The sequence below is a fragment of the Otolemur garnettii genome, unplaced genomic scaffold (assembly GCF_000181295.1).
Source record: "Otolemur garnettii isolate 467f Iridium unplaced genomic scaffold, OtoGar3 scaffold00038, whole genome shotgun sequence".
Lineage (NCBI taxonomy): Eukaryota > Metazoa > Chordata > Mammalia > Primates > Galagidae > Otolemur > Otolemur garnettii.
This window is the reverse complement of record NW_003852433.1, coordinates 613,782-640,737: the sequence shown is the minus strand read 5'-3', so window position 1 is coordinate 640,737 and position 26,956 is coordinate 613,782. Positions and strand designations below refer to the sequence as shown.

Here is a 26,956-nt window from a genome sequence, read left to right as displayed (position 1 = left end):
TTTATCTTTGTTCCTTTGTATATACGTTTCTTTTTCATCTGGCTGCCTTCCTTTATCTGGCTGCTTTAAGAACCTTTCTTTATCCTCGGTCTTCAGCAGTGTAACCAGAATGCACCTAGAGGTGTGATTTCCCTCCTGTATTCATCCTGCTTGGGAGTCTCTAAACTTCTTCACAAATTTTTTCCATGGACACATAATAATTATATATATATTCATGGGTGTGGTGATGCCTCAATACATATACTGTAGTGATCAAGGTAATCAGTATATCCGTCATCATAAACACTTTCTGCTTCTTTGTGTTGTGAACATTCAATATCCTCCTTTAGCTATTGAAAAGGACATGTTATTGTAAATTAAAGTCATCCTAAGGTGCTATGAACACTATAACTTACTCCTCCTTTCCAAATGGAATTTTATATCCCTTAACAACTCTCTCTGGCCAGGCACAGTGGCTCATGCCTGTTAGCCTACCATTCTGGGAGGCCAAGGCAGGTGCATTGCTTGAGCTTGGGAGTTTGAGACCAGCCTAAGCAAGACTGAGACCTGTTTCTACTAAAAAAATAAAAACTAGCCAGGCATCGTGGTGGGTGCCCATAGTCCCTGCTACTGCAGAGGCTGAGGCAAGAGAATCGCTTGAGCCTAAGAGTTTGAGGTTGCTGTGAGCTATGATGCCATGGCATTCTACCCAAGGTGACACGGTAAGACCTTGCCTCAAAAAAAAAAAAAAACCTCTCCCCAGCCTTCTCAGAACATTTTGAATCGTGGTTTCTATCGTTCACAGGTTTAGGAAAAGTCTCGGCCATTCTATCTTCACACACCTCTTCAGTCTGGTCTTCCGCACTCCACTTGCTCATATATTAGCCCTTTGGATATTGTCCCATATGTCCTAGACATAGACTATAATACCCTAATTATAAACCCAGAAATAAAAAATATAATCTATGGAAATTCATATATGTGATAAAACCATACCGTTTTGAAAGGCAAGGGAATGAGTGACATAAAATTCATAAGGAGTGGTTATCTATGGAGGGAGGGCAAGGAAAAGGAGCAGAAGGCCAGGACACAGGATGGGGAAGAAACTGCAATAGGGGGAGGCTGTTCTCAATATCCTGTTCTGCTGGGTGTCGGTGCTGTAAGTGTTTATTACATTATTGACAATAAATGAATGAATGCTTCAATGACTGTGAAAGAAAGAGATCCATGCATAAATGAGAGCAGCATGCGTTTATCAAATTCTGTGTCTACAAAGGCAAGCACGTGAGCCATAGTAGGCACTAAGTGAATTATGAGCCTCCATAAAGATACGTATGAAGATGAAGGGTCTGTTTTTCAAACAAGTTATAAAACAAGTTAAAAAAGAAAAGTTACACTATGCCAGGTACAGCCCTACCATTAATAAAAAATAGTATGGTTATTTACCTCTATATTTATTTGTATCTGGTTGGAAGTCATTTATAATATTCTCCAATCTCAAGTTCTAAGAGAATAAATGAAATGTTTTGAAACTATTAATTACAAATAACAAATATTTTGAAATTGAAGATTATTGATAAAATTTTCAAATAGGAAAGATGTTTGAGATACAAGTAGTATAAAAATAAATCTAAGTACCAAAATTTTCCTCATCTCTCAATTTTTTTGTTTGTTTGTTTTTTGTTATTTTGTTTTTTTTGCAGTTTTTGGCCTGGGCCAGGTTTGAAGCCCCCCTCTCTGGTATATGCGGTCGGCACCCTACTCCTTGAGCCACAGGCACTGTCGTCTCAATTTTTATAATGTCAAGTATTTCCTTGACTGAGGCAGTCTAAGCTCAGTTGAGTCTAGACTCTATTTGTAGATGATATTAATTGCTTTTGAAGATAGACAATCTTTCCTTCTTCAAGAGACAATTAAGTATTTCATTTATTTTCTAAATTTTCATGTATTATAATCACTTTTTCATCTACCATGACTCTCATTTTTCCCCACAAAATACACTGGAGAAGTATTCTAGAAACATTCCAGAAACAGTCACCAAATTTAGAAATTTACTACCTATTCCATTCTGAGTTTCAATGTTTTCCTTATTTACCTTAGATACAACTCTAACTCCTACTATGATATGAATTTTTACAATTCCCCTCCTGTAAAGGGTGGCTAGATTCTTACATACTCTCATAAAAGAGTCTTCCTTGGTGTAAGAAATGACTAATTTTTTCCTCTAACCATCAAAAAGCTAGTCTGTGCTTCTATCTGTACTTTTTTTCCTACAATTTCTTTCTTTCTTTTTTTTTTTTTTTTTTTTTTTTTTTGGCCAGGGCTGGGTTTGAACCAGCCACCTCCAGCATATGGGGCCAGCGTCTTACTCCCTTGAGCCACAGGCACCACCCAATTTCTTTCTATTTTTATTTTTTTAAAGAAACAGGGTCTTGCTCTATTGCCCAGGCTGGAGTCCACTGGCATCATCATAGCTCACAGAAACCTCAAACTCCTGAACTCAAAGGTTCTGCCTCCACCTCCCAAATAGCTGAGACTACAGGTGAACACCACCATGCCTGGCTAATTTTTCTTATTTTTTGTAGAGGTGGGGGTCTTGCTATGTTGCCCAGGCTCATGAAATCTCCTGGCCTCAAACCTTTCAAGTTGCTAGGATTACTGGTATGAGCCAAGCTTTTTCCTATAATTCTTGACTATTATCTTATGTTCTACTTTTAATTTTCTTCATTGTACTATTAAATTTCTATCTGTATTTTTAATAACTTGCCTGTTTTAATGCTTAGCTCAAAGAATGTGGCTGATCTTCTAACACTCCATCCAAAAAGTAATTCAAAATGTAACACAAAGCCAAATATAAAGACTAAAACGATAAAACTTCTCAAAGAACACATCTTTAAAAATCTTTGTGACTGGACATGACAGCAAAAGCATTAAAGAAAAATTGATAAATTTAATTTTATTAAAATTAAAAGCTGCTATTCCTGAAAAAACACTTAGTAGAATGAAAAGTCCACATACTGAGAGAAAATACTGGCAAATCATATATATGATTAAAGACCTGTATCCAATATAAATAAAGATCCATTCACAACCCAATAAAAAATATGGGCTAATGATGTGAATAGAAACTTGACCAAAGAAGATACAGAGATGGCCTAAAAGCTTATAAAGATGCCAAACATCATCAGTCATTCAGAAAAGGCAGGTTAAAATCACTATGAGGGTCCACTACACACCTACGAGAGGAGCTAAAATCAGAAAGGCCACACAAATGTTAGTGAAGATGTGGACACTGTTAGTGAGAATGTCAATGGAAAACCCTTTGGCAGTTTCTTAGAAAGTTAAACTACACCTACCACGTGAGCATTCCTAGTTGTTTACCGCAGAGAAATGAAAGCATTTATTCACATAAAGACTTGCACATGAATATTCTTAGCAGCTTCATCTGTGATGGTCAAAAACTGAAAACAACACGAAAGTCCACAATAGGTAAATGGATAAATAGATGCAAATATCGATACAATGGAGCATTACTCAGCAGTAAAAAGGAATGAACTACTGATACATGAACAACATGGATAGATCTCAAAACGATTCTTCTGAGTTAAAGAAGACCCTCAAACAGTACATGTTGACTACAAAGAGGCGAGGGCATACTTTTAAGGATGATATAGGTGGTATGATATACATCTTTGGTCTTTGTCTCTATTTCCTGCCACAGAGCCCCCAAACCCTTGGAATTTCCTGAATGATAGGAACATCTTTTATTCATAAGAAGCCCTTTTGCCCTACTTGAATTGATGCTAATTCTTGGTGGATGTAGCTTCAAAACAGGGGCTCGTTGTCAGGAACCCATCACATGACTACGGTGTTAGAACTCTCAGCTTCACCCCCAGACTGCTGGGAGGCTGGAGACTGAGTTCAATCACTAGTGGCCAAGGCCTTAAGCAATTATGCCTACTTTGGTAAGAACACCGAGTTTGGAGAGCTTGTGGGTTGGTGAACACACCTACGTGCTGGGAAGCTGGTGTGCCCAGACAGGGCACAGATGTTCTGCACTCCCCCCTCCCTGCCAGACCCTGCCCTGTATACCTCTTCCACTTGGCTGTTCCTGAGCTATATCTTTCATAATAAAAGTAATCATAAGTACATGGGTCACTACAAAAGTTTTGAAATTTTGACAGCATCCTTTCGGACTTAACAGTGCAAGTTTCAACTTGCTCAGCTTATCAGTATTGCTGGGAGGGCTTCCACTGTTTCCATCTGCTCAGATTCAGATTCTACTTTTCTTGATTTTTCTAGATCTCAAAACTTTCATAATGACCCATGTATAACTTTTTCCCCAAGTTCTGTGAGTCATCTGGCAAAATATCAAATCTAGGGAGATAGTCATGGGAACCCTTGAATTTGTAGTCAGTCAGGCAGAAGTGTGGGAGACTGGGAACCTCCTTTGCAACCTATAGGGCCTGCCAGTTGGTGCCAAAGAATTGAGAATTGTTGATGGAAAACAGCATAATATGTATGTTCACAATCATAATTTTAATAATTGTTTCACAGTGTAAACAAAACTTACCAAATTGTACACTTGAAATATGTGTACATATTTAATTACACTTTAATAAAGCTATTTGTTTTTTTAAAAAAATTACTCCATGGGGAAGCAATCAGCAACAGTAACGCATCATATATGAACCTTATCTGAAACTCAATTTAAGTTAAAAAAAGTTCTTTTTAGAAAACTGGAGAAATGTTAAGATGGATTAAATATTTCCTGATACTAAGGAAGACTCTTTTTTAGCGGTGGCAATATATTGTGCTTACACTTTTGTTTTTTTAAAGAGTTTTTATCTTTTACGAATATATACAGAAATGTTTATAGATGAAACAATATATCATTTCCAGTTATATTTCAAAATAATCTCTAGGGAGCAAGAGGTGTAGGTGAAGCAAGACTGGCTGTGTATTAATAACTGAGGAAGCCATGGGACAGCTGTGTCAATTTCATACTGTTCCAGCACAACTATGAAGAAATGAGTGTCATTGTGATGGAGTGTTACTTAGTTCAATGTAAGCATTTCACATTGTATATTGAAGCTGTACCCTGAACCCCATAAATGCATCCATGTAGAAAGTTATGATTTAATAAAAAACAATTTTGAAAAATTTCATACTGTTATATTCTCTCCTGTACACATTTGAAATTTTCATCACAGAAAGTTTTGAAAAATCACATTTGGGCCTCTAGAGTCTACCACTTTTACATTTCTCCTTACAAAAATAAGGCCTATATATTGACAGGAGGCCTAATAGATTTTTTTTTTAATTTAATACCCCCTGGATGGAGATAAACCAACCAGTCTGTCACGCACAAATAGAATCCTGCTGTATAAATGAATGGCAAGTATAATAAGTACTGCTTCATAATTTTAAACCTTTTTTCTACTACTAAAGTCATTGAAAGACCAGCTCACCAGATAGCCTGCTGTCTACTAGCCCAGGAATAGGCAGCCTAGGCTGGACTTCAACCAGTAGCAAAATCACAATTTGTGTGATAGAACAACATACCTCCCATTATTAAAAGCCTCCATATTCTACATGAGGTTTAATACTATTTTATTCTAATGTCCAAAATTATTTTAAACAAATATTTTAGATATTTTTTCATTTTTTTCGAGAGAGAAAGAGACCCTCACTTTGTCGTCCTTGGTAGAGTGTTATGGCATTACAGCTCACAGCAACCTCAAACTCTTGGGCTCAAGCGGTCCTCTTGCCTCAGCCTCCTAAGTAACTGGGACTACAGGCGCCCACCACAATGCTCGGCTAGTTTGAGAGATGGAGTCTCACTCTTGCTCAGCCTGGTCTCCAACTCCTGAGCTCCGGTGATCCACCTACCTTGGCCTCCCAGAGTACTAGGATTACAGGTGTGAGCCACCAAGCCTGGCCTAAACAAATACTTTAAATGTGTGATATCTTGCCTAAAAAAACTAGTAGCACATAATAAGGTAGTTATGAAGATAAAGCAAGATGGTAAGAGAATGCTCCTTAAACTACAACCAGTATACAAATGAGCATTTTTACCACCACTGGCCATTAAGAACCCCAAAAAGCAGATTTTTTTAAAGGTAAAGATGACTGGCTCAGCACCTGTAGCTCAAGCAGCTAAGGCACCAATCATATACACCAGAGCTGGTGGGTTCGAATCCAGCCTGGGCCTGCCAAACAACAATGACAACTACAACCAAAAAATAGCCGGGCATTGTGACGGGCACCTGTAGTCCCAGCTACTTGGGAGACTGAGGCAAGAGAATCACTTAAGCCCAGGAGTTGGAGGTTGCTATGAGTTGTGATGCCATGGCATTCTACCCAGGGCGATAGCTTGAGGGAGTCTCAAAAAAAACGATAAAGATGACCAAGCAGTCACAACAAGATTGAACTGCCCTCAAGTGAAACTACTTTTTTTCATACATAGTTACTAAATATTTTCTACATACTACTCATCAAAACTGAGCTACATTACCCAAAGGCACAATAAACAGTTTACCACTAGATTTAAAACCACCAAACTTCACCAGATAGATTCCAAAGCAGTTTAATGCAGTTTAAGTTTAATGTCAACTCTTCCCAAGTTTCCTCAGTTCTCCAGACCTTTGGCAGAAAATCCCTCACATATAATTTGCATATTATTAAACAATTCAGCACAGGATAAACTCCATTCAGAAGACCACAACCCAACTAAGTTAAATGTGAATTTAAGTTCCTCTGTGTTTTTCCTACAATATTTTAATAATCCACATTCTGCTTTCCATCCCTTTTTCTTCACAATTTATTACTGGGCATTAAAATAACATTAAATATACTTTAATTTCACTGGTCCACAAAAACAGTCATATACAAATGTCATCCTCAAATAGACACCATGTGAAGGATGAACAGATTCGTGGGATTATCAGTTCAGCTAATCAAAAATAGTAAAATTTCATAATCTAAACCATCTCTTCAAATTGGCTACAATAGTCATTTCAGAATCCACTCACCTTTTCATCAAAAAGTTGTATCCTACCGTTGTGTTGTTGCTTGTGTCAAATAAACATTAACAGAGAAAGACTAGAGGCACACTGGTGTAGGAGGAACTGCTGCCTGCTCCTTATCTCTGAGAGTCATTTTCCTAAAATATAAATCTGACCATGTAATTATCTCATTTAGAAGATTCCCAGGGCCTCTCCTTTGCCTAATGCCCAGACTCCTTAGCACACTGCAGGGAGCATTTCCAAAAGGGCTGCATACACCTCAGCCTGCAGTTGTTTTTCTTATGTTTCAGTCACACTTGATTTTTTCACCTTCCATTAAAAAAAAAAAAAAAAGGCTCTTTCATAGCACAATCATTTTGTAAACCATTACCTCTAATGCCTTTTTTTCCCCCCACGTGAAAACCTGCTATTCATCCTCCATGATCCAGCTAGTGGGTCACCAACACTATGGACTCGCCCTCGACTTTGCAGAGATGAGCCCTCCGGCTTCTGTTCCCACTGTGGACTATCTCACTGTCGTACAGATCCTCCACGATCAACTGTAATTATTAACATCTCTACTTCTCCCTCTACACTTGTGAACTCCCGACGGACATGGGCAATCATCCTAGTACTCAGTCCCACACTTTTAACACACTGCACACCAAAAACTGTTTAGTTTTTGAGTTGGCATTTTGTCACTACAAAATGTTCACAAATGAAAAAGCTTCACTTTTCTAAATAAATTCCACAAAATGATACTATGGAAGCACATTCAAGTCAGTTAATATTTGCTAAGGATCTGTTATGAGTCTGGAACAGGCGTCCTCAAACTGCGGCCTGCAGGCCACATGCGGCCCACCTAGGACATTTATCCGGCCCACTGGGTATTTTTGCCGTCCCTGCCTGTCCTGCTTAGCAGCCAACTTGTCCTGGGGCTCGCAGTCTGGCCCTCCAAAGGTCTGAGGGACAGTGAGCTGGACCCCTGTTTAAAAAGTTTGAGGACCCCTGGCCTGAAGAATTCCAGTTACAAGAATATAAAACGATGAATTAGACTAATTCATCAATACTTAATGTGTACTTCAGAACTGATTTTACAATTAAGGATATATCTAAGAAGATAATGAAAAGGGGGCTTGAGAAAATGCGATACCCTACCAAGATGACATTTCAATTTAACCTTAACTTTTTTTTTTTTTTTTGGCAGTTTTTGGCCGGGACTAGGCTTGAACCCACAACCTCCAGTATATGGGGACCAGGTTTGAACCCACCACCTCCAGTATATGGGGCCCTACCCCTTGAGCCACAAGCAATACCCTAACCTTAACTTTTTTTAGAATGGTAACAACTTTTGTGTGACAACCTGGGATTTCAACCTTCAGCACCTCTAAATAGCTTGTACCAAGGGATCCCAAATTAATGAAAGACAACCAACAGCAGTGTCTTCACTGCAAAGACTCTTATGAATGACAATGAAAGTCAGCATTTAGAGACTTTATAATTAATACAGAGTAAAAACTACAAGCCTCTATCAAGTTTTTACATCTAGTCTATAGAACATAATTATATATACATGAGATCAACTGAACTGTTCAGTTTTTGAACTGGCAATTGACGTGTTATAATAAATTAATTTTACTTAATGGATGGCATGGTAGCCATTATAACATCCTTCCACTTGTCAGTAATGCTCATTCCTCAAGAATGAACAGGGCAGATGGCCAACTAGATGATTATCACATTTCTCACCCTCTCTCTCAGCTCCACAGTCACATGACCTTGCTTCCACAATGGAATTCAGAGAGGAGCAATACATGCTACTTCCACATCACTTTCCTCAAAGCAAACTGCTTACCCTTCCCTTCCTCTTCCTTCTGACTTAGAAACAGCCATGACCCAAACACCTGCCTTGGGTACAAGGCAGATGTCCCACTGTGAGGATGGCAGAACCAATACCTAAGCCCAACAGTGGTCTTGGGATGCACAGCTAAGTCCCTTCCCTAGTCAGTTCATTATCACTCTAGACCAGTGGTTCTCAAGCGTGGCTATACTTTAGGGTCACCTGGGAAGCTTTTTGAAAATATTGTTGCTTAGCTTTCTCCTTGGAGATCCTGATGGGACTGGTCTGTACTGTGGCCTAGACCTTGGGCCACTGTATTTTGGGTCTCTTTGTTATAATAGCCTTTAGGTCACACCCTAACTAGTAGAGCTGGCTTTTCACTATGTTATTCAGAATAGCATTTAAAGCCCATTTAAAGCAGATGAAATGCTTACTTCTGAAATGTTCCATTCAATATTTTCAGACCTGGGTTGACCGCAGGTAACAAACCAGGAAAAGCAAAGTCACAGGTAAGGCAGGACCATAGGACAGTCACAGAATTTTTCAAAGTTATTTCTCAAAACAAATATAAGTCTTTACAAACAGCTCTCCCAAATATTTTACTACCTTCCTACCTCTGACCCCAGTTGATTCTATTTTCATATTTACATATTTCATTACTCAATAATAAATCATTAGTTTTTCTCAGCTGATATTTTTCTCAGGTAAGCTACTCTAACGTTGTTGACTATTTTTCATAGTTTTAAGAGAAGGTATATTGCTAAATCAGTCCAAATTTGGAGTTAAAAATGTTACAATCTACACAGTATTTTTTGCACACTCAAATGCATTCAAGAATTTCTGATCTCATACCACTTGAAGAATCAAATCTTAGCCACACTCTAAAGAGTTAAATACTTTGCCAGCCTGAGCAGCAAAGTAAGACTCATGTCCTCAAAAAAAAATTTTAGGGGCTGGATGGTGCATACCTGTAGTCGCAGCTACTTGGGATGTGGAGGCGGGAGGATCATTTGAGCCCATGAGTTTGAGGTTTTAGTGAGCTAGGATAATGAGTGCCAGGGCTAGAGCGACACTCCGTCTCAAGAAAAGAAAAAAAAAGTTAAATATTTTAGATATCAGCAGTATCTAATATAGGATATTAAATACGTATGTGCTTTGGGAAGGGAGGGAAAGGCCAATTCATTTATCTGTTCATTTGGTCATTTTATTCATTCAAAATATACAAACTACACTCTTACTATGAACAAGGCACTGTGCTTTTCTTTAGCAATTAAGTGAATCCTAGCCATTCCCTGCCTTGAAGGAGGCCGTATCCAGTGGAGGGCACAGGCAGCCCCAGTGCAATGCAACAGGTCTGCTTCCACAGGGGCAATGGCTTCCAGGGCCCAGGAGGACACAGCTGATCTGCAACATCTAACAAGCAGGGAGGGACGGGAAGCCACTGGTCCTCTCAGGAAGGACCTTGTGCGTCCCGTGAGCCTGCACCAAATAACCAAATGAAATGTGCAAAAGACAACAGCAACTAAAAAAAAAAAAAAAAAAAAAAAAGGGAAAAAATGCCAGGCCACAAACAGCCTCCCACTTTTGACTTACTTATTTTTATAACTGTGTGAGAAAAATTCCTAAATTACCACCCATGAAATTAACGTCCAGCTTTTCATGGCTTTTTTAAAGCAAACACCTCCTTCCCGATGACTGACAGATGAAATTACAGCTAGCAAAAATGCCAACTCATTTGATGCAAATTGCCATACTTTCCGGACACCCAAACACAATCCAGGCCTCCTAACCCCTCTCCTCCCTAGCACAGCATGAGCCAGTCTGGAATTTGAACAAACAACACTATCTAAGCAAATAGATTTACAAACTGAAATATGCTCCATGAGCTCCATTCAGTATAACTCTTCTGCTGCTTATCTTCTGACCTGGTGTATGACACCTTTGTCACATGAGGACTTCTCATTTGTGCCATCACACCATTTAGTCTCCTCTCACTCCCTTTAATCTCCTCCTTTAGGTTTGGGGATTAACCCTCTGTACTCCAGAACAATAAATACAATACAATACCTTCTTGTATTTTTAATCTCATTAAACACCTGAAATGTACTTTTGTGCGCAGTGTAAATGGCACACAGCACTCTTCTTCTTCAGCTCAGAATGCCACCTTAATTCATAAGTAAACCAAATTCAAATGGATATATGTGAACGTATGAATATTTATACTATTTTAAATGTTACAGCAATGTTTTTTACCTGGCAAAGCAGATCCCCTTTGTTTTACTTTTTCTAAAGTCTATTGGTTACTTTTGCCCATTTTCCCTTCTAAATGAATGAGGGTACATTATGTGAGATCCCGCCAAATATCCTCCCTCCAGCTAATGTACACAAAGCAAGGGTACATTTCAAAACAACTAAGAGCGTATTATAAATGTCTTACCACAAAAATAAGTGAGGTGATGGTTATGTTAATTAGTTTGATTTAAACATTCCTCATTGTATATCAAACCATCACATTGTACCCCATAAATGTATATGTTATTACTTAATAAAAATTAAGTTACAAAAAGTAAATGAATGAGGATACACTTGTTTTTGTTTTGTTTTCTTAGAGACAGGATCTTGCTTTGTCACTAAGGCTGAGGTGCAGTAGCACCATCCCAGTTCACTGGACCCTCAACCTCCTGGGCTCAAGAGATCATCCTACTGGCTTGTGGGGTTCTTTAAAATTCTTATTTGGATTAATTTTCATTTGGACTTTGATCTTGAGTTTATAGATTAGTTTGAAGAGAATGGACATCTTCATCATATTGAGTCTTCCTACCTAGAAATATGGTAGAGTTCTTTGTTTATTCACATTGTCTTGTTCTCTTAATAAAATTAGCTTCTCTTCATATTGATCTAGTTGGGTATGACTAAGTGAAACCTGTCTTAGAGCAACACATTAGGAAACACTTATTCTAAAATAATTATTTTGAAATGTTTTGACAAATTACTCTTCATGTAATTTAAAAAATAGAAAGCTGTTAAAGTAATTTTAATAAAAGAGACCTAAAATTGCAAAATTTCATTAGGCTTGTATGAATAGTAAGCTTAGATGTCAGATCATCTTAAATAGAATGGCTTATTACTTTTTTGCTCTTAAGTTTAAACACCAGAGCTATGATTTAATAGATATTCATGATCTGAATAGCGAAATCTTTTATACTCAAGAAGAAAATGGGTATAGTTTTCTAAAATATTCTTACTATGCTTTTTCCCGTTAATAGCCTTCTTGTATTTTTTCCCCCTCCTTTCAGGGCAAGTCTTCAGGTCAAGAGGATGTAAATCCGTCCACTTTAGTTGGATTAGTCAGGACACTTGGGTTGCAAATGAGCTTATTAAAACTCTACCCACATCTCTGTAATCACTTTCACAGAGCCTCTTTTGGAGTCATCCGATGCGATTTTGAAAAGATACAAAAACCTCCCTTTGGTCTGACTTGCCAGGAACACAGTGCATCCCCTATCTGTGAATTTCATGTCCTAAGTCACCAGTGCTCTTAGACATGACATTGGGGCAACAGGTTTCCAGTAGCCCTGCAGGAATGTAGTGATGATCTTCACACCTGGCCATCTACTCTTTTTAAAAACGACTTTAAATTTTTTCAAACATTAACAAGAGTAGAGAACAGTGCAGTGAGCCCTGTGAGCCCTCATTCACCCTGCATTAGCAGCTATGCGGGTTGTACCAGCTACTTTTACCCACATCCTCCTTCATCTGTAAAGCTTTTTACAACAGATGTCAGGCCACATGTTATTTTACCTTTATTGCTTTAGTTGACATTTCTAAAAATTATGGATATTTTCCTTCTAGAAAACGCAACCCATGATCATTCCTAATGCCACCATGGAAATAACAACAATCCCTAAAGATTCAATACCCAGTCACATTTCCACCATTCTCTCAGAGGTGTCTTCTATACATCTGGTGGGTGCAAGTCAAGATCTAACCAAGACCCACACACTCACTTGATCGTGACAGCTCTTATGTCTACCCTAATCTAGGGCCCCTACTCTCCTCACACCCCACCTTTTATCTTCAGTGACTTAAAAAAAAAATCAAGGCAATAGCTGTGGAGGATGTGCCCCATCCTGGGTTTGTCTGTTTGCTTCCCCACAGGGTCATTTGACTTGTTCCTCTACCGCCACAGTCCCTTTAAAGTGAAAGCTCCAAGGACTTGATTATATTCAAGCCCACCATCTTGGGGCAGGAACACTTTCTGAACAGACTTGGCTACTTCAAAGTGCCACACATAAGGAGGCACAGAGTTATTTCAACCTAGTGCTATGAAAATCACATAGGAAATTTAGTTGGTGACAGTTTGATCTCTCCATTTGAAATTCCCCATCAACCTTTCATTTAGTGATTTTCATACATTGACGATCTTTGCCTAAATCAATACTTTGATTCAGAAGTGCAAAAGGGTGATGTTTTTAAAATTCCACCCTTCCTTCCACATTCATGGCAATTCTTCTGTAAACAATCTCTCCCATTGACTAGGGTTTTTGATTACCCTCATATATAGTTCATACAGGAAAGGCAAGCAAGATAAATGCTTAACTATTTACATTTTTAATTGCTGCTTTTCGGAGACAGAAGAACAAGTTTCACTGCCTGTGGAGATCAGTCAGGTGTGTTCTGTTCCGTTTTGCTTTGGGAATCTCTTTTTGGATACCATGAATATCTTAATTTTGTTCTTACTACTACAATAAATTAATACAAACTTGGTGGCTTAAAATGATGGAAATTTATTATCTTATTTATCTGTAGGTTGGAAGTCTGAAATGGATCTCACTGGGCTAAGACCAAAGTATCAGGTGGGCTGCATTCCTTTCTGGCGGTTCTAAGGGAGAGTCCATTTTCTTGACTTTTCCAGATTCTACAGGCTGCCTGCATCCTTCGGTCCACAGCCCCTTCCTCATCTTTCCATCTGCAGAGCCAGCAATGGCTGACTTCACTCATTCTCACACTGTGTCACCCTGACACTGACTCCCCTTCCTCCCTTGCAATAACAGTGGGCCTGCCCTGATAACCTGAGATAATCTCTTTATCGTCAACTCAGCACATTAGCTGCCTTAATTTCATCTGCAACTTAATACCCCCTTGCCATAGAAATAACATATTCATAGGCTCTGGGAATTAAGACATGAACATTTCAGAGGGCAATTATGCTGCCCACCAAATAGGTTTACATATATTCAGAGAACTATACTCAATTGCAATCATATTCTTTTAATGCTCAGAGTATCCTACCTTTGGCCAGTGGGAACCCCTCGTCTGGCCTTTGATGTCTGTTAGACGTGGTATCCACCTCAGCTCTCGGATGGCTCCTTTGTTTTCTGATCTAACGGATTATAGAGGTTCCAGGTGCATCTTGCCCAGGCCCTGCCCATACCTGGAACCAGGTACGGTTGTGCAGAGTGATGGAAATGCAATTGTTTCTTGGACTTATCAATGGCTAGGGCTGATAATTACATATATTTGAAAAGAAAAAAAATCATCAATTTCAAATAACTTCTAATTCTCATTTAACCTTACAGGGTTTTTAACCTAACTAACTCTTACCTTATACTCATGTATCTCTTCATTGATAACTAAAATCTTGGTTCTTATCAGTAACAGCATCATTCTTTTTTGTTTTATCCAACTGTATCTATATAAAAGAATTATTTATATGATATAATTTCAATACAATACAATAACATTACTGCTAACCGTAAGACTTTTCAATAAAATTTAAAATGTCTTTGAAGCTCTATTTTTAATTTTTCTTCCGAGAAAGTTTTATTTTGTCACCCTTGCTAGAGTACATGGCATCAGTCCAGCTCACCAGAACCTCAAACTCCTGGGCCCAAGCAATCCTCCTGCCTCAGGCTCCCAAGTAGCTGGCATTACAGGCACCCACCACCGTGCCCTGCTAATTTTTCTATCTTTAGTAGAGAGAGGGTCTCGCTCTTACACAGGCTGGTCTCCAACTCCTGTCCTCAAGCAATCCTCCTGCCTCCTCAGTAGTGCTAGGATTACAGTCATGAGCCATCGTCCTGGGCCATTCTATTTATTCTGAAAATATAGAAAACAAGTAAGATCATGCAGCAAAACTAAAAATGCCCAAATCTGACTTATTTCTAGGTATCTCCCCTACAGAAAGGCTCAGACACAGGCTCAAAGATACATAAGTAAGAATATTCACTGCAGTAGCACCTGTAATTATGAAGAGGGTTAAGAAGATCACAGTGCTGACACACCGTGCAGGAATTAAAAAGACGGAGACGGAGCCACACCTGACAAGGAAAAGCTCAACACATTCCCAGGAAGAAGGCAAGTCGGACAAAACGCCATCCCAGGGTGACCTCAACAACCCATCTGTGTAAAGGTTAAACATTCAGCCTGTTTCATTACTTTTCTATCACAATTTAGAATACGCTACAAAACATGTATCGAGTTTAACACAACAGAACTCTTTTCTGTATCTAGAACAACAGACACATATGCTCAAGTCCAGGATATTCATTTACCTACTGACTGGGATAGCAATGAATTTTAATTTTGTTTTTTTAAATTAGGATGCACCTGAAATCACAAAAGAGCAAAGATATTTGGAGTAAGACATTAAAAACTCTTGACGTGTAGCTTTTCTCAAGTAAATGTAATGTAACATTACCATCATTATTAATAACTATTCTGTTATATAACATGAAATCTGTGACGCCATCTGAGGAATTATTGATATATTTATGATTAAGCCAAAGCATCCAGTGAAGTCATGCCACTGGAGCACCTCCTCAGATCCCTGTCATTAACACCCTTTACTGAATGAACACAATACGTTATTAAACTGTGTTACTCATGTCTGAAACTGACAGTGTTTCTCTACCCAAATCCAAGAATAAGGATGTTAAGATAAGATTTGCCTGGCAAAATACAGCCTGAAGGCTTTTATTAAAATGCACCAAATTTGGAATCAGAAGGCCTGGGTTTGAGGCTCAGCTGTGTTGTTTTTTTTTAATCAATATGACCTTGAGCAATTAACTTCTCTCTGAACCTGAATTTCCTCCTTCTAAAACGAGATGATGAGTATTACGGAGCCATTTCCAAGAATCTCTAAATTTAAAAAAAAAAAAAAGCTTGCCCTCTGAGAACAAAGTCTTAATTCAATACACAATGGGTAGAGAAATGCCAAAGGTTCCTAACTGGGCAACCTTGTCAGTGGTGTTTCATTGAGGGTATTACCAAATCAAGTGGAGGCCTGGAATTAGAGAGAACCAATTAGAGCAGGAAACATGGAAATACAGAAAGATAACTTGTCACAGAAGCCACCCACTCCCCGGGGTTTCACATGTTCACATTCAGTACAAGCCACCCTTATGAAAAGAAGGCATAAGCTGGTGCTCATAGCTCAATGGTTAGAGCACTGGCCCCATGCACCAGGGGTGGCAGGTTCAAACCCGGCCAGGTCCTGCTAATAAAAAAAAAAGAGTGCAGTCCCAACAGCTGAAGCTGCAGTCAAATGCTATTTATAAGCATCCAACCATAGGCTTACGCTCACTACACCACCTCCTGATGGTCACTTCACGTCCAGCAAGGGCAAAAACAGCATCTACACGCACTCTGGGCACCTAGGCTCCCGCGAGAGGCAGCGTTTAATGTAAGGAGGTAAGTTCGACATTCTGTGGTACTTTGGCTTTCAAATCTACTGTGTGAGTTAGTGCACCCCTCTAATTTAAAGGGGTCTTCAAAGGGGCCTTTAACTCTAAATTTAAGAGAATGAATTAGTCAAGAAGACTTGGCTGACCACGTGAGTTGCACTCTAGACAGACGCTCACCGCTCACCGTGGTGATAAAATCTATTAAAATCTAGTTTCTGGCTCGGCGCCTATAGCTCAACCGGCTAAGGCGCCAGCCACATACACCTAAGGTGGCGGGTTCGAATCCCCAGCCCGGACCCGCCAAACAACAATGACGGCTGCAACCAAAAAATAGCCGGGCGTTGTGGCGGGTGCCTGTGGTCCCAGCTACTTGGGAGGTGGAGGCAAGAGACTCGCTTGAGCCCAGGAGTTGGGGGTTGCTGTGAGCTGTAATGCCACGGCACTCTGCCCAGGGGGACAGCTTGAGGCTCTGTCTCAAAAAAAAAAAAAAATCTAGTTTCTGAATCTGAAAGGCCCAGAGCCCCTCCCTGGACCACATGGAAGGACACTGCCAGCCTTTCCCAAACAGGTAAAAGATACCTCTCCACATCTCCGAGATGTAGAGTAATTTTGTTTCTCTTTTTAGAATTTCTACCTACTACAAAGGATAATTGTAAAAACTTAAAAAAGAATAATGTGTATAAAACGATTAAACTTTATATATGACTATTAGTGGGGTTTTTTAAAACTCTAAATTCAAGTCTATGGTACAAACCTGAAATAAATCATCAGTTAACATCAGGTCTAATAAGTTTTCGATCTAAATGACAAGTCCAGCAAGTCTGCCTCTCATTAAGATTATTTCAGTACTAACCCAACATACACCCCAGTTCTAGAGCCTGTTTCCCAAGAATAAGGGAGGGAGGGCTTGCTATAGAGAAAATAGAGGTTTTAGATACTAGGCTTTTCTCCTCCGCACTCCAGAACCACTGAAGCACTGCAGGCGGGTCTTGTTCTTCCAATCTGTTCTGCCATCACCATGCTGCCCCAGATAGTCACTAGGTAATCATAACTGAAACACTCCACTTAGGCCCTAATCTCATAGCAACGAGTTTCTACCAAAATAAGCTTTTCTTATAGCATAGTCTAATTTAAAAAAAGAAGAAAAAACAAGATCTTGCTCTGTAGTCTGAGCATACCTCACTGTGACCTCAAACTCTTCAGCTCACACCTCCCAAGGAGATGGACTATAAGCGTGCACCACCATGCCTGGCTAATTTTTCTTTTTTTTTTCTAATAGGGACAGAGTCTCACTCTGTTGCTCAGGCTGATCTCAAACTCCAGGCCTCAAGCAATGCTGCCATCTCAGCTTCCCAAAGTGCTAACATTACAGATGTGAGCCACTGCACCCTGCTGAGTAACCCAAATTTTTAAAATAATTTAAAATATTGATCCAGCATCGAGTAGATTACTTTCATGTAAAGGACAGAGATGTGGAGCTACTAGCTAGTTTTCCATGTGGAACAAAAACGATAGACCAATCAACTGAATGATTAAACCCTAAGAAATCCTTGTCCACAAAAACCCTCACAGTTTTATCTGAGGGTCGGGGGGAGACAATGGGCAGCAGAGTGATTAGCCGAAGTGTCCTTTCATCCATTACTCAGAAATGGCTACTGTGCAGAAATAATTTTCCCTTTTATACCAATTCTAATTTGGATGTTTTGTGAATAGGTAATATGCTTTCCTCCACCGCCACTGGAAACAAAACAGAAAGAAGCAGCTCAAAAGTGGGACACAAAACAGCACAAAAATGTAATACTTCATTCTCTACACACTGTTGTCATGTCAAGATTCATCACATAATCCATTTCTCAGTTAGGGTATCATAAGATAAGAAATGGAAATTTAGGTGGAAAAAGTAGGACCAGGTTAAAGATGTATATTAAAGACCTTTGACCTTACCCCTAGCATTAGTTTCATTTTAAGTGGGGTAAAGGCCACCACACACCTCATATTAAAAAATAATAATAATAACCAAAAAACCCCCTTATATACGAAATACTGTCACAGCTTTAAACATTCACAAAGCTAATTAAAAGTCTGTACAACAACTGCGTAAATGCCATTCTATGTAGCTTTTAGTTCATTTTTAACTTAAAACTCTTAACAAAAACAGCACAGATATAGAAAATTTAGAGGGAATAACCTGAAAATACAACTAAACTTATAATTAGTTAACAAGGATCGATGGACTGACTTAATCCCAAGAGCACAAATACTAACAGAATATTATTTAAGAAAACTTTTATTGCTGACATTAAACTAACCTTTCTTCCCTAGCTAATGGGGTTTTATAATTCTAAATATATGAAACTTGCCCCCTCAACATCTTCTGACTTTTCATCATAATCAATGCTCACTTTCTATTTTTTTTTTTTTTTTTGGCCAAGGCTGGGTTTGAACCCACCACCCTGAGCATATGGGGCCGGCGCCCTACTCCTTGAGCCACAGGTGCCGCCCTGCTCACTTTTTTTTTTTGTTCTTTCATACATAGATCATAAATACAGTTATGCCATTATAGGATTCAATGTGTTGATTCACTTTCTTTCTAAAATATTTTAGCCCATAATCATCTAAGACTTACAGTGCTCAGTAGTTCTTCAGCACTCACCATGGCAGCTACAGTGGCAATACATGTCATCTACACCTAGCTGACCAAGCCTCAGACAGTCATGCCCTAATCAAACAGGTGTAATGAATTTTATGTCATCAGGGAACCAAAACATTTCTCCCTAAAATGGAACTTCAGAGGGACTCAACCACACACTTGAAATAGAATTCATTACTAGTTTCACCATTATTAAACTAATTATGATAATTTTGCAGATCTCTTTTGGTCTTCACCAATGCTGACATTCTTTCCTAGTGTGGTGATGTTCAGACTGAGGAGCAGAGATTACACAGAGCTGGGCACACGGTTCAGAGGAAGATGAGAACTGAGTCAAGGAACTAGGGACAGCCTTCTAAAAAAGCCACAGTGGGCTAAAGGAGCTGCCCTCAAACATTTCAAGATCTGTCACATTTGGAAAGAACTGAACTTGGTTTTTTTGCAGTTTTGACTGGGACCAGGCTTGAACCTGCCACCCCCAGTATATGGGGCCAGCGCCCTACTCCTTGAGCCACAGGTGCTGCCCGGAACTGAACTTGTTCTGCATGACCACAAACTGATAGTGAAAGATCACGGCACAGAACTTTTGGCAAGAAAGGTTTATAACCCTATAGACTTTCCAAAGATGCTCATCACAGATGCCCAGGCTTGATAAGAGAGAGGGAAATCACCCATCAAATGCATGAGTAGATCTTTTCAAACATGAGATACTATAATTCTACATTTATCAATATGCAACCTGTTAATGGCTAAGGAGGACTAGAACGAATCACCTTATGCTCAATAAACCAAAGCCAGCTTATTTCAGATTATGACTTCTGGTTCAAGTCACAAACCGAAGGCCTCTAAAGAATGAGTCAACTCTCTTAATTGCCTGGTGACACATATTTAAGTAGCATGCTCATGAACTCTGATGCATGACATGAGAGCCTACTGGATGGACAGATGGACAAACAAGAGAAGGAGAGAAAGGAAGGAGGGAGGGAAAAAAGGCACTGGGTGAAGCATCACGTGTAAAAGATTCTAGACACACAGTGCCACAACAAGCAGCTAAAGAAAGGGAACCGAGCAGTCTGGGAAATTCACCTACGTATGCATCTGAGGGCCAACGTTTGTTCTTCTCTGACCCCAGCCCACAATCTGACTTTTCAGAAGTTCTGCCTCACACACCTGCTCCCTCTTGCCTCAGGGCCCACGGCACAGGGTCTGTGTAAAGCTGCCTTTATTGGCTACTACTACCATGAGCATGTGTAAGGTTTACTTACATCTCACACCATATATAATCCCCACATCAACCATGCTATAGTGTCAGGAAAAATCGAGTCTTCTAATATCACTTCCAGACATTTTTTCTTGAATTATCTGTGTCTGAAATTCAAAGAGTAGTTTTAATGTTTTCTACTATTTAAAAACATATGGATAGAAAATGCTCAGGAGGTAAGAGATGTTTATTGGGACCTTTTACGATCAGAAACGAACAGGTATGAGTATTACATTTTACAGATGGGGAAACTGAATACAGTGAATTTAAGTGACTAACCAAAGCCCTATGGCAAGTTGCCAGTGGAATCAGATCCTTACGTCCTGGTTCCTAATCCATAACCTTCCTTTACTACAATGTGGCAGATAGTGGGGGTAACACAGAGAAATGAGGGGGCCTTCCTTTACTACAATGTGGCAGATAGTGGGGGTGACAGCTGGCCTTCCAGCACACTGGGGTTGGAGGTCTGGTCTGGCTACTTTCATATGATTACCTTTTTCTGCTCCTGAGACCCTGGGAGAAGGAAGTCGTAGCAGAAAGAGTCAAGTCCAACCTTCACCAGCCACAAATCACAAAACTTCTGAACTCCAAAAATATTTCCACTGCGTGCTCTGTGGGCTCTTTCTATAATGCCCTACATAGAAGGCAGACACACAGATGACCCAAAAGAAGGCTTCCAAAATTAGAAGAAATGTTTACAGGATATGAAGAGCCAACTTATTACTTCTTCTGCATTTTAGACCCATGTAACAATCAAAATAATGCCCGGGGGGCCTAACTTACAATCAATGATAAAAACAGAAAGAGAAGAATAAAGAAGTGAGAAAAAGGAGAAGCAGAGACAGTTGGGGGGCTAAGAAGGGAGTATCCAGCCCCATTAGCATGCAAATTACTAACCATACAGATGATTTCACGAAAATAGAGTAAAAATTGCCAAATTAATCGTGTCTATTTCCCCATTGCCAACATCCAGAGAACAAGATGAGGACAATAGTGCCACAGAATACGTTTGCCCACAAACATGGCCTGCAAATATATGACTTTATTAAAATCATATATGAAGTATAATTTTATTAAAATCATATATTTAACTGTATGACTAAATTAAATTAAAGATTATATTAATGAGAAAGTGGTTTTCATTACAAATACAGCCAAAAATAATCTTCTCCCCTTTTACTCTTTACCCAGAAATGAAACTTTCAGGGGAGAGGACAGCTCAGTAGCCCCTTCTTCTAAATGAAAACACAGGGGAATTTCTGTCTGGAGGCTGGGGGTGGGGCTGCTGAGACAGTCTACTATGGTTTCTCTTTAACACCAGCAAGACTGCATGTCTTGTGTTGAAGAGAACAGTCATTTAACCCTCAAACTCCTCCTGGGAAATAAGGAGCAAGCTGCTTATTCATTTAGTCATAATTACCGTTTTCACAGGTCCCAGAGGAATTGCTATTCTCTGTCAGTCTCTGAGGGCTAGAAGCTCAGGGAAATAGTCCTCAAAATCATTTTCTCCCCAGTAAAAAAGTATCATAATTTCAACCATCCCTTGTAAGGCAAGAAGTGAGAGAGTTTGCTATTGATTTTGATGGACTGTCCAACAAGGTGGGAAGACCCCAGGCTGGGCTTGATTTCTGCCTGGGCCATTGCCAAGTGTTACCTGGGCAGAGCTCTTTCCCTTCCCTGAGTGTCTGCTCCTTCTGGGAACTGGAGCTCATGCTCCTCACCAGACAGCACTGCTGTGGAGAAGAAATGAACTAACTGTGCCAACTGCCTGATGGAGGATAAGCTCTCACCTAATCATAGTTGTTATGTCATTATGTCACAGAGGTTAGACTTCTCATTCCCGGTCAGGGACATGGGGCTCCCAGGAGTTCTGCTAGCTACTACTGGCTATATTGCATTTCAATACTCCGCTAGCCACCCACAAGCTGGAAAAAGGCCTGCAATTCTGATAGTTTCCATCCTTATGTGAACAGATGTTTGGCGGCAAAGCCAAGTTCAGAGCACGGGGGCAGCACTTTAAGAGGCGGCTCTAAAAACCCACTGCCTATAAAAGCCAGGACTGCCAGTACCTCACAGAGATCTAAGAGGCTCTCAATGCAAAGCATTTCACAAGGCTCAAGTTGGGCAAATCCTAGGTCCAAAATTGATTGCACTGGAACATTTGTTTCTAAAAATTGACTGCTACACACAGCCCTTCCATCTTCAAGTCCCTGGCACATATTAACTTTGACCAGAATGAAATAATAACTGAGAGGTTGAAACAAATTACATCTTGAGTTTGTACCTTAGTGAAAAAGAAGCAAGCACACAGTTCTGCACATAGAAAGAGTCCTACAGATAACAAAGAACACTTTCTTCCTAAAGGCTATTCGTTCTCTCCACACTCACTTTTGGGTTCAAAGTTAGGCTTTGGGCTCAGGAGAGTGAAGAGACAGAAACAACCAGCAACCCAGCAGAGAGTTCTGTAATGCCCTGCACTCACTCACTGACTGGAGTTAGGAAATTACTAAACAAACTCTATTTCCACAAAAGAAGAAAACTGCGCTGCTTTTCAAGATCAATAATTACATACAGCAGTTTTACAAATAGACACAAACTGCCATGTTACGATGTACACTATGTCTGGATAGGAAATCATTACTATGTAAGACTCAGCAAACATGTTCTATGAATTATTACACACTCTGTGTGAATTCTATACTCTTTGAATATAGAAAAATAATAAAAGTCATCCAAATGTTATTTGCCCACGGTTAAATAGAATCTCTAGCAGGCACATTTAAAATGGCCAATCCTGTGTTTTTCAAACAACACTGTTAAGTTCCTTGGGGCACAGGCTGTGGTAGAGTTCCTCATAATATCTCCATGCCTAACTCCTAAAAATGACCCCCTGTACTAACTAATGTAATAAAAGGTATCACAAAAATGTCCTGAAGGACTGTCAGAGTGCTCCTCGAAAGTTAGAAAGGATCTCTGAAATGTTGTTTTCAGATCTGTCTATCATATTGTATGACTACTCTGAAAGGACAAGCTTTGCAACAGATGGTTCAAAATTTTCAGTGTCCAGACAAATAGAATGAGACTCCAGGGGAAAGATCAAATTCATGTTACTCAACCTCTCTCAACTCTGTGTCATTTCGTGTCAACTGAATTGCATTCTGTTTGAAAAAGGTTAACATGGTAATAGAGCCTATGGTAGAAGCTGTCTTAATCACCCCAGGGCATAAGACGTTGACCGTTTGTGGGCATTGGCTTATGAAATAGACGCTACTTAAATAAAAGTATTTATTTTCAAACACGGCATGAAACAACCGGCACACACATCTAAATGCTCCTGTTTTAACTGGGTCTGTAAAGTGAGCCCATGGGTCACGGGTTACTATTCCCAATAGGCCCATTATCAGCTGCATTGGCTCAACAAACATTTCAGCAAACGAAAGCAGCCATATAATTTGAACAAATAGTCAGCTTTTACAGGATTTGCAGTCATTGGTTCATTAATTGAATAATGTGCCAACATAACGAAATGCCTCTCGCCATCTCAAGAAGCAAAATCTCCCCCGGACAGAGTGTTCCATTTTTTCAGATTCTCCCATAATGGGCAGGAGACTACAGACCTAGTGTTTCATTTAAATTAGATAGATCTTGTTTAGCTCTGATGCTTTCCTATTTACAACTACCGATAAGGCAAAAAGTAACTAAAATAAAGAAGCACACAGAATATTATAGCAACTTAAAATAATTAGCTGGAAATAAAAAATCACTAGTGATACACCACTGGCAAGTTAAAATTTATCCTTCTCATTCAGATGCTAAAAACAAAGATCTAAACACCTTTTTCAAGAATACTGAAAACTGATGATCACATGGTTCACCCAATAATGATGATGAATAGAAACTCCTATCAGAAAACATCCAACCAGTATCCCTTTACCAACAGTGTAAAGTCATCCCTACCTTTTGAGTCATTATGCTGAGACATTTTAATGTGAAATTAACTTTCTTACAGGATTCAGAAACCCGCCAGAACCCCCATTCCCAAGCCAAGCAGGTAGGCTACTGCCATTAAGTGATAGAGAAAATTCAGCAAGATGTTTTCCCTGATAATCTCAACGTAACAGAATCCTACCACAGCACAAGGAGTGACTGTTACTATGTAAATGGTCACATTACAAAACTAAACCCAAAGCCATAGAGATAAATACAAAACAAGAATTTCTGGAAGAGGTTCCAATGGCCTGATTTAAGAGTCTATTTAAAAAACAGCAACAGAATAACAGTTACTAAAGGGCTGTTTCCTAAAACTACTGTCCTGTTGACATTTCTCAATTCTAAAATATTATGAGAAATAAGCTCACTGTCACTAATTCTGCCTTGTTAAGAAAGCATTACCAAAGAATACCACTGAAAACACAGGCATTCATACAAGGAACTGAATACCCCAAGCACATGAGTACGCTCTTAAGAAGGATACTAAAAAAGCAGAAGTCACATTAAGTTCAGCACCAAAAAAAAATAATGAACAGAAGTTCCTACTTTTAGAAATAGTGTATTACTAAAAAATATACCTCTCAAAAAACCCCTGTCCATAAGCCAAGATTTATTGCTTTTTATATAGAAACCCTACTTCTTTAGAACTCCCTGTCCCTTTGGGGTGGGAGGCAGGGAGGGAGGAGTAAAAAAGGCAAAAGAAACAGAAATTAGCATTTTTATACCGTATTTATAGAAAGGTACAGCTTTTTTTTAATGGCATTTAGGTTTGACTTGTAGGTTCTTATTCTCTAAGTAAGCTTCCCAGTTGCCAGAAATTTTAAACAGCAGTGATTTTCAATTAGCTTCAGATATGTTAAATTCTGGGCAAGAAGTGTTAAATTCACAGCACTTCAGACAGGTCTGCACTTCCCCTGATTTCTAGTACTCTGAATTGCCTATCAAAAAGCAGCATACTCTGCAAAGCCAACAAGAAGCATGCGCTAAAGAGGAAAGGCAAATCAGGACTATCCAGTAGGCATGTCTTCATTTACACAATTTAACTTTTTAACAACAAATAACTCAAAGGGACTCATATTTTCTATGTATCATAGAACTCACATATGAACTTACAAACAATAATGTGATGATGCCTGAGTATCAAAAGAAAGACTTTTTTTCTTAAGTCAAGGTAACATTCAAGTAATTTGGGGTGTCTAATGCTTGAAGGACCGATGATTTCACATGGAGAACAGCTTTGGTTCAGATTCCCTTATTTTACAGAACTGCATGACTTCAAATTCACCATAAAGAAGATGCCTCTTTTATCATCAATTCCACCAGGAGCTCCATTTCAAGGAGCCACATTAGCTATACGACTCTCGATGGTGTTGATAAAGAAGGGGGTTATACAACACCGACGCTTTGATACATAATTTGAAACTCACTATTAATCGAATGGACAATCTTTTCTGGGGTGGTGCTAATGATACAAACGAGTAAAATTTTTGACTAGTTCATCCATAATAAATCATTTACAATAAAACTGCAACTTGGTGTGGACATCACCAAGCCCCTGGCCAATTCAGTAGGGGTTGCTCCGTTGATAAAAATAAATTCCTGCCTGGGAGCACCCATTCAATGCACCTTTTATAATGAATCCTATTTCAACCTTTTAATAAAGTTCCACCAGTAGATATGCAAGGTGAGGAAAGCAGCTCAGGGGAAATGCTTTGACACTAAAAACAAAGCAGAGCGGGTCAAAAATCCCTACCTGGGGCACCAAAGAGGAGAAAAGACCCTAAGAAGTTGACTGGGACTGATGCACTCCAGAAGGGCAAGCGGCGAAAACAGGAGTTTAAGTACCTGGAACCAGAGGCAAGGAGTCTGCACTCCCCAGCTAGGGAGCCCAGAGGGAGCTGAGGAGAGGATGGAGTTGAAAAGGAGACAACAGACCCAGGAAAGGAGCAAACAGGATGAAGCTCAGAGGAATCACAGGCATGGGGCAGAAGGGGACCTTAAGGATGGGCCTGGAGGGCAGGACAGGGATGGGGCTAGAGGGGACCACAGCAAAGGAATAGGGAGAACCAGAGGGATGGGGCTGGAAAGATAGACAGACAAGAGGAGAGGGGGACAGGGATGGAGCTGGTCCAGTCAAGTCATAACCAGCCTTCTGCTGGAGTGCTCGCTGTGCGCGGGGCGCCGGGCTGGGCACTTCGGAGACCTCTCTCCTCGAGTACCCCGAAACAGCCTTTCAATGCCCCTATTTCAAGGACCAGAGAGACGAGGCCGGCCCAGCAGCGCCCTGTCCCCTAGGTCACCGGCCGGGGGGCAGCAGCCGCAGCTGAGCGTCCGACCCTCCCGGACGCAGGGGGTCGCTGGCGGCCCCGGTAGCGGGGTGGTGTGGAGGGCGCGGCGCGGGCCGCGGGAGCCGGTACCTGGGCTCGGGCAGGACGATCTTCTTGCTGGCGCGGGCGGCCGGGGTCGCCTTACTCTTCTCCATGGCCATCAGGTAGCTGACATCGGCCAGCACGGCCTCCAGGTCCGCCATGTTGGCAAGGGGCG

General features: G+C 40.0%; 1 protein-coding gene across 1 annotated transcript in view; it reads right to left on the bottom strand.

The window, feature by feature from the left end:
• Positions 1 to 26,943, bottom strand: part of GRK3 (G protein-coupled receptor kinase 3) — a 143,048-nt gene extending 116,105 nt beyond the window's left edge. The window contains exon 1 of the mRNA XM_003789835.3: positions 26,830 to 26,943. Within this exon, the coding sequence (XP_003789883.1) occupies positions 26,830 to 26,942 (113 nt within the window). The 5' untranslated portion in view covers position 26,943. The remainder of the gene's footprint in view (positions 1 to 26,829) is intronic.
• Positions 26,944 to 26,956: the final 13 nt, after the last annotated feature.